The following is a 12,919-nucleotide window of genomic DNA, read 5'->3' as shown; positions in this document are numbered from 1 at the left end:
CAGAAATCCGTCTGGATAACATAGGCTGCGGATAACATGGGCTGCGGACAACATAGACTGCGGATAATATTGTGATACGGATAACAGTGGGCTGCGGATGACATTGACTGCAGATAATAGTGGGAGTAGGATGACAGTGGGCTGCGGATGACATTGTGATATGGATAACAGGGGCTGCGTATACCAGTGGGAGACGGTTGACAGTGGGAGGTGGATGACAGTGGGCTGCGGATGACATTAGGTGCGCAGATGACATTGGGAGGCGGATGGCAGTGAGAGGCGGATGACATTGGGAGGGAGGAGGGAGGCGGATGGCTCTATCCGCGGGCGAAGATTGGAGAATAGCGCAATATGGCATCCTGCGTTGTTGCGCTGGGGCCTAAGGCCCAATTCTCCCCGGTAGCATGTCTGGTCGCACCTGGTGCATGCTTCGCCTGTTTCCTAGAGCCCTGCTGGTTCCTACCCTTTCCCTGCCGCTTCCGGTTATCATGCTGTCTGTTTGGATTGAAATCCGGCTCTTTTGAGTGGGGCCCGTATGTATCATGGTCGGACTCGGGGTCAGAGTCTTGGTCTTCGGAGTCTGGTTCGGATTTGGGTTCTTCCAAATCAGGGTTTTGGGCCGGTTGATCTTGGAACTGTGGAGGGTCTAGCTGGGGCTCCAGATCGCAACTATGGACATTGATTGCCGACGCTCCTTCAATGGGAGAGAAATAAAGATTTCTCAGCGTCTCAAGTTGTGTAACTTGGTGGCCGAGAGCCACGATTCTGCCACTCCCGAGGGCCATGATGCAGCGCCGCAGTGCTGCGGCCGGTGCCCCTTGCCAGTACTTGGGTGCTGTCAATCGGAGCATTTCAGGGGTCACTCCAGACCCTGCAAGTAGGTAATGTTTCAGAAACATTGGGGTATACCCCGCATCCCCCTTGCCCGAGCTCTCGAGGTATTCTTTGTACATGCCACTTGTTGGCATTTGTCGGCCGGGAGGCCATCTACCCGCCTGTCTTCGGATTCTGTCGGCTTTCTCAAATTCGATAAAGAAATCCAAGTCAGTCGGAACAAGAAGGAAACCCGGGTCATTATCTCTATCAAATTGTCCATGACACGAGGCACAGAGCAGAATCGCGTTTGATAATGACCTGAGGGAATAGTTGATAAGGCCCAAGTGGGCCCAGAGGTTGTCCTACACAGTAATTTTTAGCCACATACTACTCGAGTAGTTAGTGCCAGCGACACTCACTTGGGTGTCTCTTTTTCCCAACACATGGCAGGCTTGGGGGTCGGCCGTGGTGCAGGCCCAACAGTTTTTTCCTGAAATTCGAATGAGCTCCAGTTTAGTGGCGACCGAGAGTACGCCAGAACTGTGACTCCAGGCTTGTGAAGCGGATCTTGACGACTCCGATGCTGGCAATGAAATCGCCCTAGTAGGGGTTTGGGGAGTTTTGGGCGAGCGGGGCTCGCGGCGCTGGCGGTCTCTCACGGGGGATGGTGGCCGCGGCATAGCGGCGCGGTCTGCGTCTGGATCGCTCATGTTTCTGTCAGCGGTGCTCTGTAGAAGTGGTGTTTTGTAAGAGTGTTAGTACTTACGGGGTGGGAGCTGTTGTGGCCAGGTGTACCGGGTGCTCTTTCCTCGAGGAATGAGGCAGGTGCAAGTGTCCGACTGAGGAAGGCTTAGGTCGCCGGCGCGACAACACTCAGTGAGCACTGGGCTTACAGCTGGTCGAATGTTACATTCGACCAGCTGTCGGTCGGTGAGCACTCAGTGATCAAATCACAGTGCTCAGATGATGACCAGTGAGTGGATCAGGGTGCTCACGGGATGATCAGGTGATGCTCAGTGAGCAGATCAGTTGATTATGTAATGGCTCGTGATCAAGTCGGGATACTCAGAGACGTGCTCAGTTTTACTCAGTGATCAAAAAGCGGCAAGAGGTGAGCACTAAAATGGAAGGGGAAAGGTCTCAAGTGCCAGGCATTATCCGATACATATGTAAAGTTCTCTCTTCTTGTCAACGCTTCATTGTGGCGACAGGATAGGCTGTGTCTTCAAAATGAGTGTCGTTGCAGAAGATATCACACTACCAGGTATCAATCATGTTTCCTGGTTGTCTTGACGAAATCAAAGCACTGACATATTGTTATTCTAGACGCGACTCTCGAGTCTCTATACCCCCTCTTCCAGCAATGCGATGACCGTCCCACCAAGCGGCGCAAGACGACCAAGCGGGGCGGCCCAAGGAGTCTGACACAAGAAAATGGGGTGTCAATGACAGGAGTACCTCTGGGCTACATTCCATTAGCACGGTTGACAATCTGCATAGTAGTTTGCCACATCCCGCTCTGAAGCAAAACAACTAATCCGTTACCCTCTGCAGAAACCCAGCAGGCACGAATACAAAAGGCCTCATGCCCCAAATTTCTCCACCTCCCGCGTTCCAATACTCATAAATGTTCGAAGCGTTCAGTTTCTCGATGAAGATCTGGACACTACGCCACAGCCAGAGTCGGCCGATGGCGGTCCCAATTATATGGAGCTGGAACTATCTAGTCTCGATGAAGAAAAATTGCTATTATATCCGTGCAAGGATTTGAGGCTATTTGATCTCCTCAGGGAACTTCAGGCCGCCAGCAAACTTGCTCACGTGGATCAGTTCTTCAAAGATGTACCTACTTCCTGCTACCAGGCGCACCTACGTGCCTTACCAGATGGAGCAAGCTTTACTCTCGAAACGGTTGTTCTTTGGAGGGATTCTATTAAAGCACCGGGTTTGAACCGCTTGGGGAAAGCAGACCTGGAAGCCTTTACAAGATATGTGCTGCAGGAAAAATGTGTTCGCCCGTCTGTGTTGACAGACCTGCGCAAATCACGCGATGAAATGCTCGGAACCGTCCAAAAATGGTCTCCCCGAGAATTCTACAAGAATGTTCACGTTCCCAAGGCTACGGAAAGTTCGACTAATATCATATGCCCTGATTTGAAATGCAAGCTATTCCCATTCCAGAGAAGAGCTGTTCGCTGGCTTTTACAAAGAGAAGGAAGAGAAGTCGGGCCAAACGGTGAAATAATTCCCGTTAGAGAACGTCCAAAAAGTGACCTGCCAGTGTCTTTCAATTCCACAAGAGATGCCGATGGACAGGTCTACTACTTCAGTCATCTTTTCATGGTTCTGACAACGGATCTTTCCGAGTGGCGCGATGCCGCAGATAATCTGAAAGGCGGAATACTGGCAGAGGAAATGGGGCTGGGCAAAACAGTCGAAGTGATTGCGTTGATAAGTCTGAATAAGCGAGAAGAACATGTCGAAGCTGATCCCGGCGGGTTGAAACATATTGGTGCCACTTTGATCATCACACCACCCGCGATTCTTGAACAATGGAAACAAGAGTTGAAAGATCATGCTCCCACTCTTCGTGTTCATCATTACACTGGCATCAAGCATTGGAGAGAAGCAACTGACGATATGATGGTCAAAGAGCTTGCCAAGTCCGATGTTGTTCTGACCACCTACAATGTCATCGCGAAAGAAATTTACTATGCGAATGAAGCTCCACAGCGAGCTCTACGGCACGAAAAGCGATTTGAACAGAGGAGGACACCCCTCATTCGCCTCTCATGGTGGCGTGTATGTCTGGATGAGGCTCAGATGATTGAGAGTGGAGTCAGCAATGCAGCGAAAGTAGCTCGCTTGATCCCTCGAGAGAATGCTTGGGTTGTGACTGGTACCCCACTGCGCAGAGACATAGACGACCTGTTTGGTCTCTTAATCTTTCTTCATTATGAGCCTTTCTGCTTCTCCGCCCCTTTGTGGAAACGGTTGTGTCTGTTTTTCGGGCCAGTCTTGGCAAAAATCATCAACACAATCGCTCTTCGGCATAGCAAAGGTCAGCTATTGGATGAGATTCGCCTACCACCTCAAAAGCGCATTGTGATCACTACTCCATTTCCAGCTGTAGAAGAACAGAGGTACGGTCAGCTTTTTGAGAAAATGTGTGAAGAATGCGGTTTGGACGCCTCGGGAGCCCCCCTTGGAGGCAATTGGGACCCCGAAGACCCTGTAGTTGTCGAAAAAATGCGTACCTGGCTAACAAGACTCCGCCAATCGTGCCTCTATCCTGACGTTTTTCTGCCTCAACATCGAATGTTAGGCTCCGGCTCTTTGCGAACTGTGGCTCACGTTCTGGAAGCCATGACTGAGGCCAACGAGGCAGCTATACGTACGGAAGAACGATCGCTCCTGTTATCTCAGCTTCGACGAGGCCAGCTTCTAGAAAATGCAAAACGCCGCCAAGAAGCCCTCGTCATTTGGCAGGAAGTATTGAACTATGCCACTCGGCTAGTTGAAGACAGCAGAGAGCAACTGCGCCTAGTGAAGACCAAAGGCGCTGCCGACGACAAAGACCAGGATATTCAGGATGAGGATGAGGACGAAGAGGACGAAGAGGCAGACAAGAACAGCCGCCTCGGTCAGTGTCGACTGAAGCTTCGAGCTGCACTCGAGGTCCAGCATATTGCAGTGTTCTTCACTGCGAACGCATATTACCAAATCAAGAGCGATACAAATTTAACACAGCCAGATTCGGATGAGTTTAGAGCGCTTGAGAAACTTGAAGATGAGTCCTATGAGGCTGCAAAAGCCATTCGGAAAGAGATGTTGACTGATATCTCCCGGAAAGTCGAGCGCTACATGAAAGAAATCAAGATTAAGGCACGAGACAAGAAATTTGTGATCATCCCGAAAATGGTTCCCCATCTCTACAGCAAAGGAATCGAGTCATACAATCTGCTCACCAAATTTGAAGATCTTTGTGACGCTCTTAACAAGCATGCTGAGCAATACAAGAAATGGCGAGATGTCATGGTCGGACTGGTCTCTCAGGCGCTTATTGACCAGGAAGAAGATGCAAAGCTAGAGGGTGATGAGTATGAGCGGTCAACAAGACATCAAGATGAGATGTACGTCTACATGGAGGCTTTGAGGTCAATGTACAGCGACCGTCATGACGCTCTCACTGGTCAAAAGAATACTCTCATTTCCCACGAAACCAAAGCCGGAATCGTCCAGGCCCAACGAGGTGAGGGGCCCTCTCCGCAACTATTTCTGAAGATCATGGAAACTCGCAGTCAGCTTATGCCTGATCCTGATCTTGGATCGCTCCGCGGTATTGTCAGTGAGCTTCGCAAACTTATAACATCGCTGGAGTGGCAAGCCACTTCGGGCAATTCGCGTGCTCGTGCTGAACATAAGATCGTCGAAATGGTTCTGAAAAACGCCGGTCAAATGATCGCTGAGCAACTGAAAGTATCGGTCAAAATGAGTAGAGAAATTGCAACTTTCCGCGATACCATGAACAATCGACTGGAGTATTATCGTCACATGCAGCAGATTTCAGATACGGTGGCCCCATACGATGAGGAAAGTGCAGGCAAGCCGCTAGATGAATCTTCTTTTACCCTGATGTTGGAGCAAGAGGGTATTATCGAAGCAAATATTGCTTCTCTCAAGTCTAAAGCAAGATATCTCCTTCACCTAAGAGATGATGCTAGCTCTGACAGTAATGTTCGAGAATGCATTATCTGCCAATCGACCTTCGAAGTTGGTGAGTATTGTCTGGATTTAAATTCACACGCAGACTGACCTTTTGGTGCAGGTGTGTTGACTGTGTGCGGTCACAAATACTGTACTATCTGCTTGCGACTATGGTGGGCTCAACACAAAAATTGCCCGATGTGCAAGAGGAAATTGGTGCGTAATGATCTCCATCAGATCACCTACAAGCCACAGGAGCTAGTTGTACAAGAGGAAAAGACATTTGTCGAATTAGACCATGAGGGTCATTCCGAGAATGCGATCTACAGTGACATCAGCTCCGGCCATCTCAATGAGATCAAGAAAATTGAGTTGGAGGAATCTTACGGGACAAAGATGGACACTTTAGCTCAACACATCCTATGGCTGCGGGAACACGACCCTGGCGCAAAATCGGTCATTTTCTCTCAATACGGGAATTTCTTGTCGAGGTTACAAAGCGTATTCCAAAGCTCTGGAATAGTCAGCACCAGTATTGACTCTCCGGGTGGCATTGAGAAATTCAAATCAGACCCGGCTGTAAGCAACCTCGGCCATCCCTCATTGGACGCAGTACGCTGACTATTTATAATCTAGATTGAGTGCTTTTGTTTGCATGGCAAAGCACAATCATCCGGACTGAATTTGACCGTTGCAACCCATGTCTTTTTATGCGAGCCACTCATCAACACTGCCATCGAGCTCCAGGCAATTGCTCGAGTGCATCGCATTGGCCAAAATAGACCAACAACAGTATGGATGTACCTTATCTCCGGCACGGTGGAAGAATCCATCTATGAGATCTCAGTAACCCGACGCCTGGCCCACATCATGGAGAAAGAGAAGCAAGTCAAAACAGCACTCTTGACATCTCCTGCTGATGGCGATAATGTTACTGAAGCGGCTATTGAATCTGCAAACTCGATGGAACTAGAAGATGCCACTCTCGCAAACCTGATGCAACGCGGCGACGTGGGTGAGATGGTGAAGAAGGATGACCTTTGGCAATGTCTGTTTGGCAATGTCAAGCGGAAGGATGACTGTAGTACTTCGGCTGAGGCAGAAAGGGAGATTGGTCGGTTCTTGAGAGGCGAAGCTGCTGATCAAAGAATGGAGGATTTGAGAGACAGACTCCCACTTTGATTTAGAACATACTAGGTTTTGTTGCCATATAGACTTAATATTCACCTGCTTATCTAGTCCCTCTTTTTCTTCTCTTATATACGTATGTAGCTACATGAATTTATTGTTGACTCATTCATGTTGACTTCGTTTAGTATCGCACCTGCCAGATATAGATGCCCGAGCGGCTGCCAAGGAAAATGACTAATCAAATCATGACTAATCAATGGAGCGCCAGGTGCCCCCCATACTGTTCACTTGAATGGACATGACGTGAGTGCGGTTGCCTATATCATTGATTGATTTATAAATCTGATCGTCTTGGTGTTTTTTCTATCGTGTCAATTTGATGCCTTGTTGGAATCACCCTTCTACAACACTTTTATCATGGCGGACTCACAGAGTCCTGAGGCTCGCGAGTTGAGTCTGATAGGCAAGGTGGAATTTAGAATTGCCATGGCAGATACAGATGAGAAGCTGCAGTCACTGCTTGGAACATATCTGCCTCCCTTGTTGCTGAAGCTTGGGTCAGATAGCGTGGAGGTGCGCAACAAAATCATCTCGGTCTGTCAGCATGTCAACACCCGAGTCAAAGCCCCCTCTATTCAGCTGCCTGTGGCAGCATTGTTGAAGCAGTTCAAGGAGCAAAAATCACAATTGATCAGACATTTTGATCTCATCTATGCTCAGCAAGGTATTGATCGCCTCGGCTCCGAAGCCAGAGTCGAAATCCTATTGCCCTTGCTCCAGGGTATCTCGAAGATCGGGACGTCACCCACTCAGGGTGCTATCGTATTTAATCTGGTTTTGCGTCTATTGCCACTTCTTAAGCTGCCATCGAAGGGCAGCGAAGAAGATCAGCGCCTGAAAGCCCGACTCGGTCTCTCAGATGAAGATTCCCAATTCTTGTCCTTTTGGCTGGCGAAATTGTTACTTCTTACCCCTGGCCCCAAGGAAACTTCAACATGTCCCGGTCTATCCCCAGACGAGTATAACTTCTTGAACAAGGGTGCTCCCGCAAACGAGACATGGAACCCTTCTACCGATGGTGGTTTGAATTTAACCGAGACAAAAGTCACCGCTCTTCGCTTCATCGGAAGCGGTGCCTTTGAAGATCCACAACGATTCCTGCCTTCACTAATCGCTTCTGCCGATGCCAACTCCCGCCTTGCTGATCTTGGAGATGAGACTCTGAAGCGATTTGCTGTGGATATTGAGAATCCTGATGTTGTGCAGGAGTTGTATGATTTGTATTTCGGCGCTGGTGGTGCTCCTCCCGCGCGGCCTCCGCTCCAAGTCAAGCTTCTCGTCTTTCTGGGGAAGTCCATCAAAGCTACGGCTGACCCCCAGCGAATATTGAGGCTCATTGAAGATGGGCTCCTATCAGACTCTGCTAGATCCTCTCAGGGGTTACAAGCGTCGAAACTGAGGACCCAGATTTTTACGTTTACTACTTGGGTGGTCCGTATGGGCGCACCGTCTGATCTCAAGAAAATCGCGCCCATAATTATTGCAGGGCTGAGGGATTTCATTCAGTCCCAAGGATGGCCCAGTCCGGCAGCTAGCGGGCAGAAACTACCCACAACAGACCTCAACTTGCGAGGTCTTGCCTACGAGAGTATTGGTATCATGGTTCCTAAGGTCGACTTTACGTTGCAAGCCGGTGCTGTAGAGAACTTCGAATTCGACCTGGTCCGATGGCTCTTTGCTTCCTTGAGTGCGGATGACTCGAGTTCTCAGATATTCGTCAGCATCGATCAGGCACTAGGGAGTATTCTCAACTCTTCATTGGACAGCCACGACAAGACCTTCCAGGACCAATTGCGGCCATTCTTGGTTCGTCTGATGAGCATGCAGCCTGGCGATATTGAACCTGACACCGGTTTCCGTGCTGTGCGAGGTGTTCAGTATGCCGCAGTGCGCTTTGCGAACCGATTCTTGCCGTTTGGTGATGTGGTCGCCCGTTGGATTGATTTGATGGCCATTGCAAGAGGTCCAGAAAGGCAACAAGAAATCGTTGAAGAAGGAAGGAAAGGTCTTCATCCTTACTGGTACCGACTCCTTAATCCTGCCAAGGATGGGAAATGGTCAGCTTCATCGGCAGCTCCAGTTCAAGACGAATCCTGGTTCGACTTCCCAAAGTTCGATGAGGCTACTCGCTTCCTGCTTGGCTCAGGGGGCCAAGAGGAACACTTGAATGTTCAGGCTTTGTCCGCGTCGCAACTCCTTTCTGGCCCCTACAAAGGTTCATTTATGCCTGCCATCTCATTCCTCCGAAATACATTGCTCTGGGAGGCGTTCTCAGCCTCGGGAGTTGCTGCAGATCTAGAACAAGATTGGGACTATAAGCTGGAAGTGCTTCTCTCCACTAGCGTGGAGGCCCGTTCAGCCGTGAGAAACTACATTCGAGAGTCTGCAAAGGAGTCCGTTTTGGCATTTTTGTCTGGCACCCTCGAAGGTCTTGTAACGGGCGAGCGCGAAGGCCTGCGGCAATGTGGTATTCATTTCGTGGAAATCTGCTCGCTAGCACCCAATGACGTTGTTCAACACTTGATCTCGCGTGCGTCATCCTTGATGGAGCCTATTTGCAGCAACAACCAGGATAACCAGGGTATTACTGCACGGGCATTTGGAATTCTGGTTTCGCATCCTGCCTTCTCGGAGGAGCAACTAAAGAGTTTCATTACCCAACTAACTGCTACCATCCAATCGTGGAATACTGCTGTTGGTCAAGAGGTCATGCGAGCCCGTGGTGCAATTCTGGCGCTCTCGTATTTGTTGAGTCGACTTGCGTACCGCGGTCTAGGGAGCCGAGCCCCAGAAGCACAAATCAAGCAGTTTACTGAGACTCTCTTCGATATTTTAGATGTTTCCCGTGATACTCTGCTCCAAAGGACTGCACAAGAGGCCATTGGACAGCTAAGTCTTTCGGGCGTGTTGCATCTTGATATTACCACAGAAGATGGCTGGAAGAAAATTTTGGAAAAGCTATCGCGTGACGCCAAAACCGAGAATCAAATCCCCATCAGCTCTCTGGGGTTGTTGACTCTGACCTTTTCCCGGCCTGGCCCGGATAATACCTTGTTCGGCGAGTTCCTGAGTTCACTCTACAGTCTACATGAAATCCGCAGTCCCGAAGTACAATTCACCGTGGGTGACGCCTTGAGCAATGTCGCTGTTGGTTGGGATTCTCGGGCTCTTATCCAGGATTTCGACGTAGATGCAGAATTCCCTCGCTCAGACGTCCCGCGCTCGGTATTTGCAGTCATCTGTGACAAGGTCATTGCCGATTGCATTGCGCCCAAGCCATCTCTGCGCAAGGCATCTGCAATCTGGCTGTTGTCGCTAGTTAAGAACTGCGGTCACATGCAGGAGATGCAGGAGCGGCTGCGTAAGTGCCAAGCTACTTTCAGCAGCCTCCTTGGAAACCGGGACGAGGTAGTGCAGGAGACTGGAGCGCACGGGCTCAGCCTTGTTTATGAGATCGGCGACCAATCCCTGAAAGACGATTTGGTCCAAGACCTGGTCGAGTCATTCACTTCGACTGGTCCCAATCTCGGTGGTGGCAAGATTGAGGCAGACACCCAGCTATTTGAGCCTGGAGCCCTCCCCACTGGTGAAGGGTCGTCTGTCAACACTTACAAGGATATTATGAGCCTGGCCGCTGAGGCGGGAGACCCCACTCTGGTCTACCGGTTCATGTCACTGGCTTCAAACAATGCTATTTGGACAAATCGTGCGGCATTTGGTCGCTTCGGAATCAGCAGCATCTTTTCTGATTCCAGCGTCGATGGCTATCTGGCGAAGAACCCTAAGATTTACCCCAAGCTTTTCCGTTACCGGTTCGATCCCAACCCAAACGTGCAAAGGTCTATGAACACTATCTGGCAAGCACTAGTCAAGGACCCTACTGTTGTCATCGATACCCACTTTGATGATATCATGCAGGATCTTCTCAAGAGCATTCTAGCTGGTCGAGAATGGCGTGTTCGGCAAGCAAGTTGCGCTGCCGTGGCAGACTTAATTCAAGGTCGCCGTCCGGAGAAGTACGCCCAGTATCTTGATGAGATTTACAGCAAGGCTTTCAAACTGCTGGATGATATCAAGGAATCTGTCCGCACTGCTGCGCTGAAGCTCTGTCAAACCATTACCAATTCGGTTATCCGCACACTCGAGACCAGCGGCACGGAGAAGCGCGCAGGTACTTTACTCCAAAGTGCTATTCCCTTCCTTCTGAGCGACAAGGGACTGGATTCCAGCGTGGAGGAAGTGCAAGGATATGCCATTGGTGCTCTTGTGTCAATAATTAAGAAGAGCCCCGGCAGCTTACTACGCCCATATGTTCCCAATATGCTGGAGAAGTTCCTGAGTGCTCTGAGCTCTCTGGAACCACAGGCTGTCAACTATGTCCACCTCAATGCGGACAAATACGGTCTGACCGGTCAAGAAATTGACAAAATGCGCCTGTCTAGCATCCGCACATCCCCGATGATGGAGGTGATTGAGCGGTATCTGATTGACAACGTGGATGAAAGCAATCTTGACGAACTGTCACAGAGACTCGAAGATGTGCTTCGGTCGGCCGTGGGCCTGCCAACGAAGGTGGGCTGTAGCCGCGTTCTAGTGCTGCTTAGCATGAAAAGCTTGCTCTTCCGCCCATACGCAGATCGATTCATCCTTATCCTCACTAAGTACGTGGTGGACCGAAACGACACCGTCAGCGCCTCCTACTGCTCATCCATGGGCTATCTGCTGCGACTCGCTTCGGACGATCGGGTTCTCAAGACGTTTGACTATGCCAAGAACCTCTATCTAACAGCCGAGGATGCCACGCCGCGAGTGATCTCCGGCGAGATCCTGTACTCGGCGTCCAAACTGTCCAACGATCGGTTCATGGCATTTGCGGCGAGCGCCTTGCCGTTCGTCTTCATGTGTAAGCACGATGGCGATGAACATGTGAAAGAGCAGTTTGAGAAGACATGGCAAGATAACGTTGGTGGATCGCGTGCCGTGTCGCTTTACATTCGCGAGATTGTGGGTCTCGTTTCGGACAATTTGGAATCCCCCCGCTGGGCTATCAAGCACACGGCCGCCCGGGCGATTGCGCAAGCGGTTTTATCGCTTGATGTGGAGATTGACCTCCCGACGGCTCAATTGGTTTGGCCCGTATTGGAGCGGGCTCTGGCGGGGAAGACGTGGGAAGGTAAAGAAGTGGTGCTCAAGGCACTAGTGAAATTTAGTGGGCAAGCTCAGAAGTTGTGGCAAGCCAATGGGGAGCTGAGTCACCTGATGAAGGTATGGGCTGATATGTCGCCACTTTTCCCCCATGATTATAATTTACGAGATGCAAAATCGAGGCTAACGCATGTCAGACTATTACGGTTCGCGAAGCGAAGCGAGCTAACGTCCTGTACCGGCCGCATGGACTGCGGGCAATGGGCGAGATCGCACAGGCCCGCAAGGACCTCGACTTCATGCCGGACGCATTAAAGATTATTCCGGGGGTGGTGGAAGAGATGCAAGAGCAAGATCAAGACCAGATGGAGATAGACTCGCGGAATGGGCGCGGCTCGACCCAGGACGACACCCTTGCGGCATGTGTACAATGTCTCCTGCAATGTTTCAACCCCACCGCCGGTTCGGGTGAAGGTCGGTCCCCTAAAGCCCCTAAAGCCCCTAAAGCCCCTAAATTCCACCCCGAATTGTGGGAACCCCCTAGCGTCATACCTTGCTAACACTAACCACAGCGCTGGGAAAGTACGTGGAACAGATGACTGGTCCACTGGCCCAAGTGGTCCAACAGGGTGGACGACAGGTCGTCAGCACGGTCTACGATGAGCTCCGGGCGTTCTTTGCGCGAGTGGATCTGTGGATCGTCTCACCGGAGGCATCCGGTAACCAGATGGCAGCACCCTTGACTGCTCTCGCGGACAAGATTCTCACGGGGGAAGTAGACGGGTCTGTCGAGGCCATCCGTAAGGGTCGTGCAGAAGCGATTCTGGCGTACCGGAAACTGAGTCCGCATGCCCAAGCGGGTGTGCCTGACACGCTTCTCGTTTGTGTTCGTCAGTGGAGAGCCAGCGAGCGATCCGGACCAGTGCAACGGCTCCTGGACGAGGTCCTGGCGTTCCCGAATTAAGATTCCCACGTGGTTTTTTCATTGTCTTCCAAGGTTATTTACCAGTCGATCATGAAAGATGCTTATTTCTTATTTTTTTCGTACAAGGATTCGATA

The 12,919-nt window shown here is 50.5% G+C and overlaps 3 protein-coding genes across 3 annotated transcripts; 2 read left to right on the top strand and 1 right to left on the bottom strand.

Moving 5' to 3' along the window:
* Positions 1-317: 317 nt before the first annotated feature.
* On the bottom strand, positions 318-1,526 carry LCP9604111_6114 (uncharacterized protein; the record flags this gene model as incomplete). Its single annotated transcript, XM_039074000.1, has 2 exons — positions 318-1,178; positions 1,236-1,526. 2 exons carry the CDS (start codon positions 1,524-1,526, stop codon positions 318-320), a joined length of 1,152 nt encoding a protein of 383 aa, XP_038928149.1.
* A 520-nt stretch (positions 1,527-2,046) lies between these two features.
* Positions 2,047-6,705, top strand: LCP9604111_6113 (uncharacterized protein; the record flags this gene model as incomplete). Its single annotated transcript, XM_039073999.1, has 5 exons — positions 2,047-2,080; positions 2,143-2,315; positions 2,371-5,593; positions 5,645-6,102; positions 6,160-6,705. The coding sequence occupies 5 exons, from the start codon at positions 2,047-2,049 to the stop codon at positions 6,703-6,705; spliced, it is 4,434 nt and encodes a 1,477-aa protein (XP_038928148.1).
* Positions 6,706-7,071: 366 nt separating this feature from the next.
* LCP9604111_6112 (ECM29 family proteasome component) lies at positions 7,072-12,823 on the top strand (the record flags this gene model as incomplete). The annotated part of the gene is made up of 3 exons (XM_039073998.1): positions 7,072-11,979; positions 12,057-12,333; positions 12,432-12,823. 3 exons carry the CDS (start codon positions 7,072-7,074, stop codon positions 12,821-12,823), a joined length of 5,577 nt encoding a protein of 1,858 aa, XP_038928147.1.
* Positions 12,824-12,919: the final 96 nt, after the last annotated feature.

Source organism: Penicillium roqueforti (assembly GCF_015533775.1).
Source record: "Penicillium roqueforti strain LCP96 04111 chromosome Unknown scaffold_15, whole genome shotgun sequence".
Lineage (NCBI taxonomy): Eukaryota > Fungi > Ascomycota > Eurotiomycetes > Eurotiales > Aspergillaceae > Penicillium > Penicillium roqueforti.
Note: the sequence above shows the minus strand (reverse complement) of the source record. Positions and strands in the feature narration are given on the sequence as shown.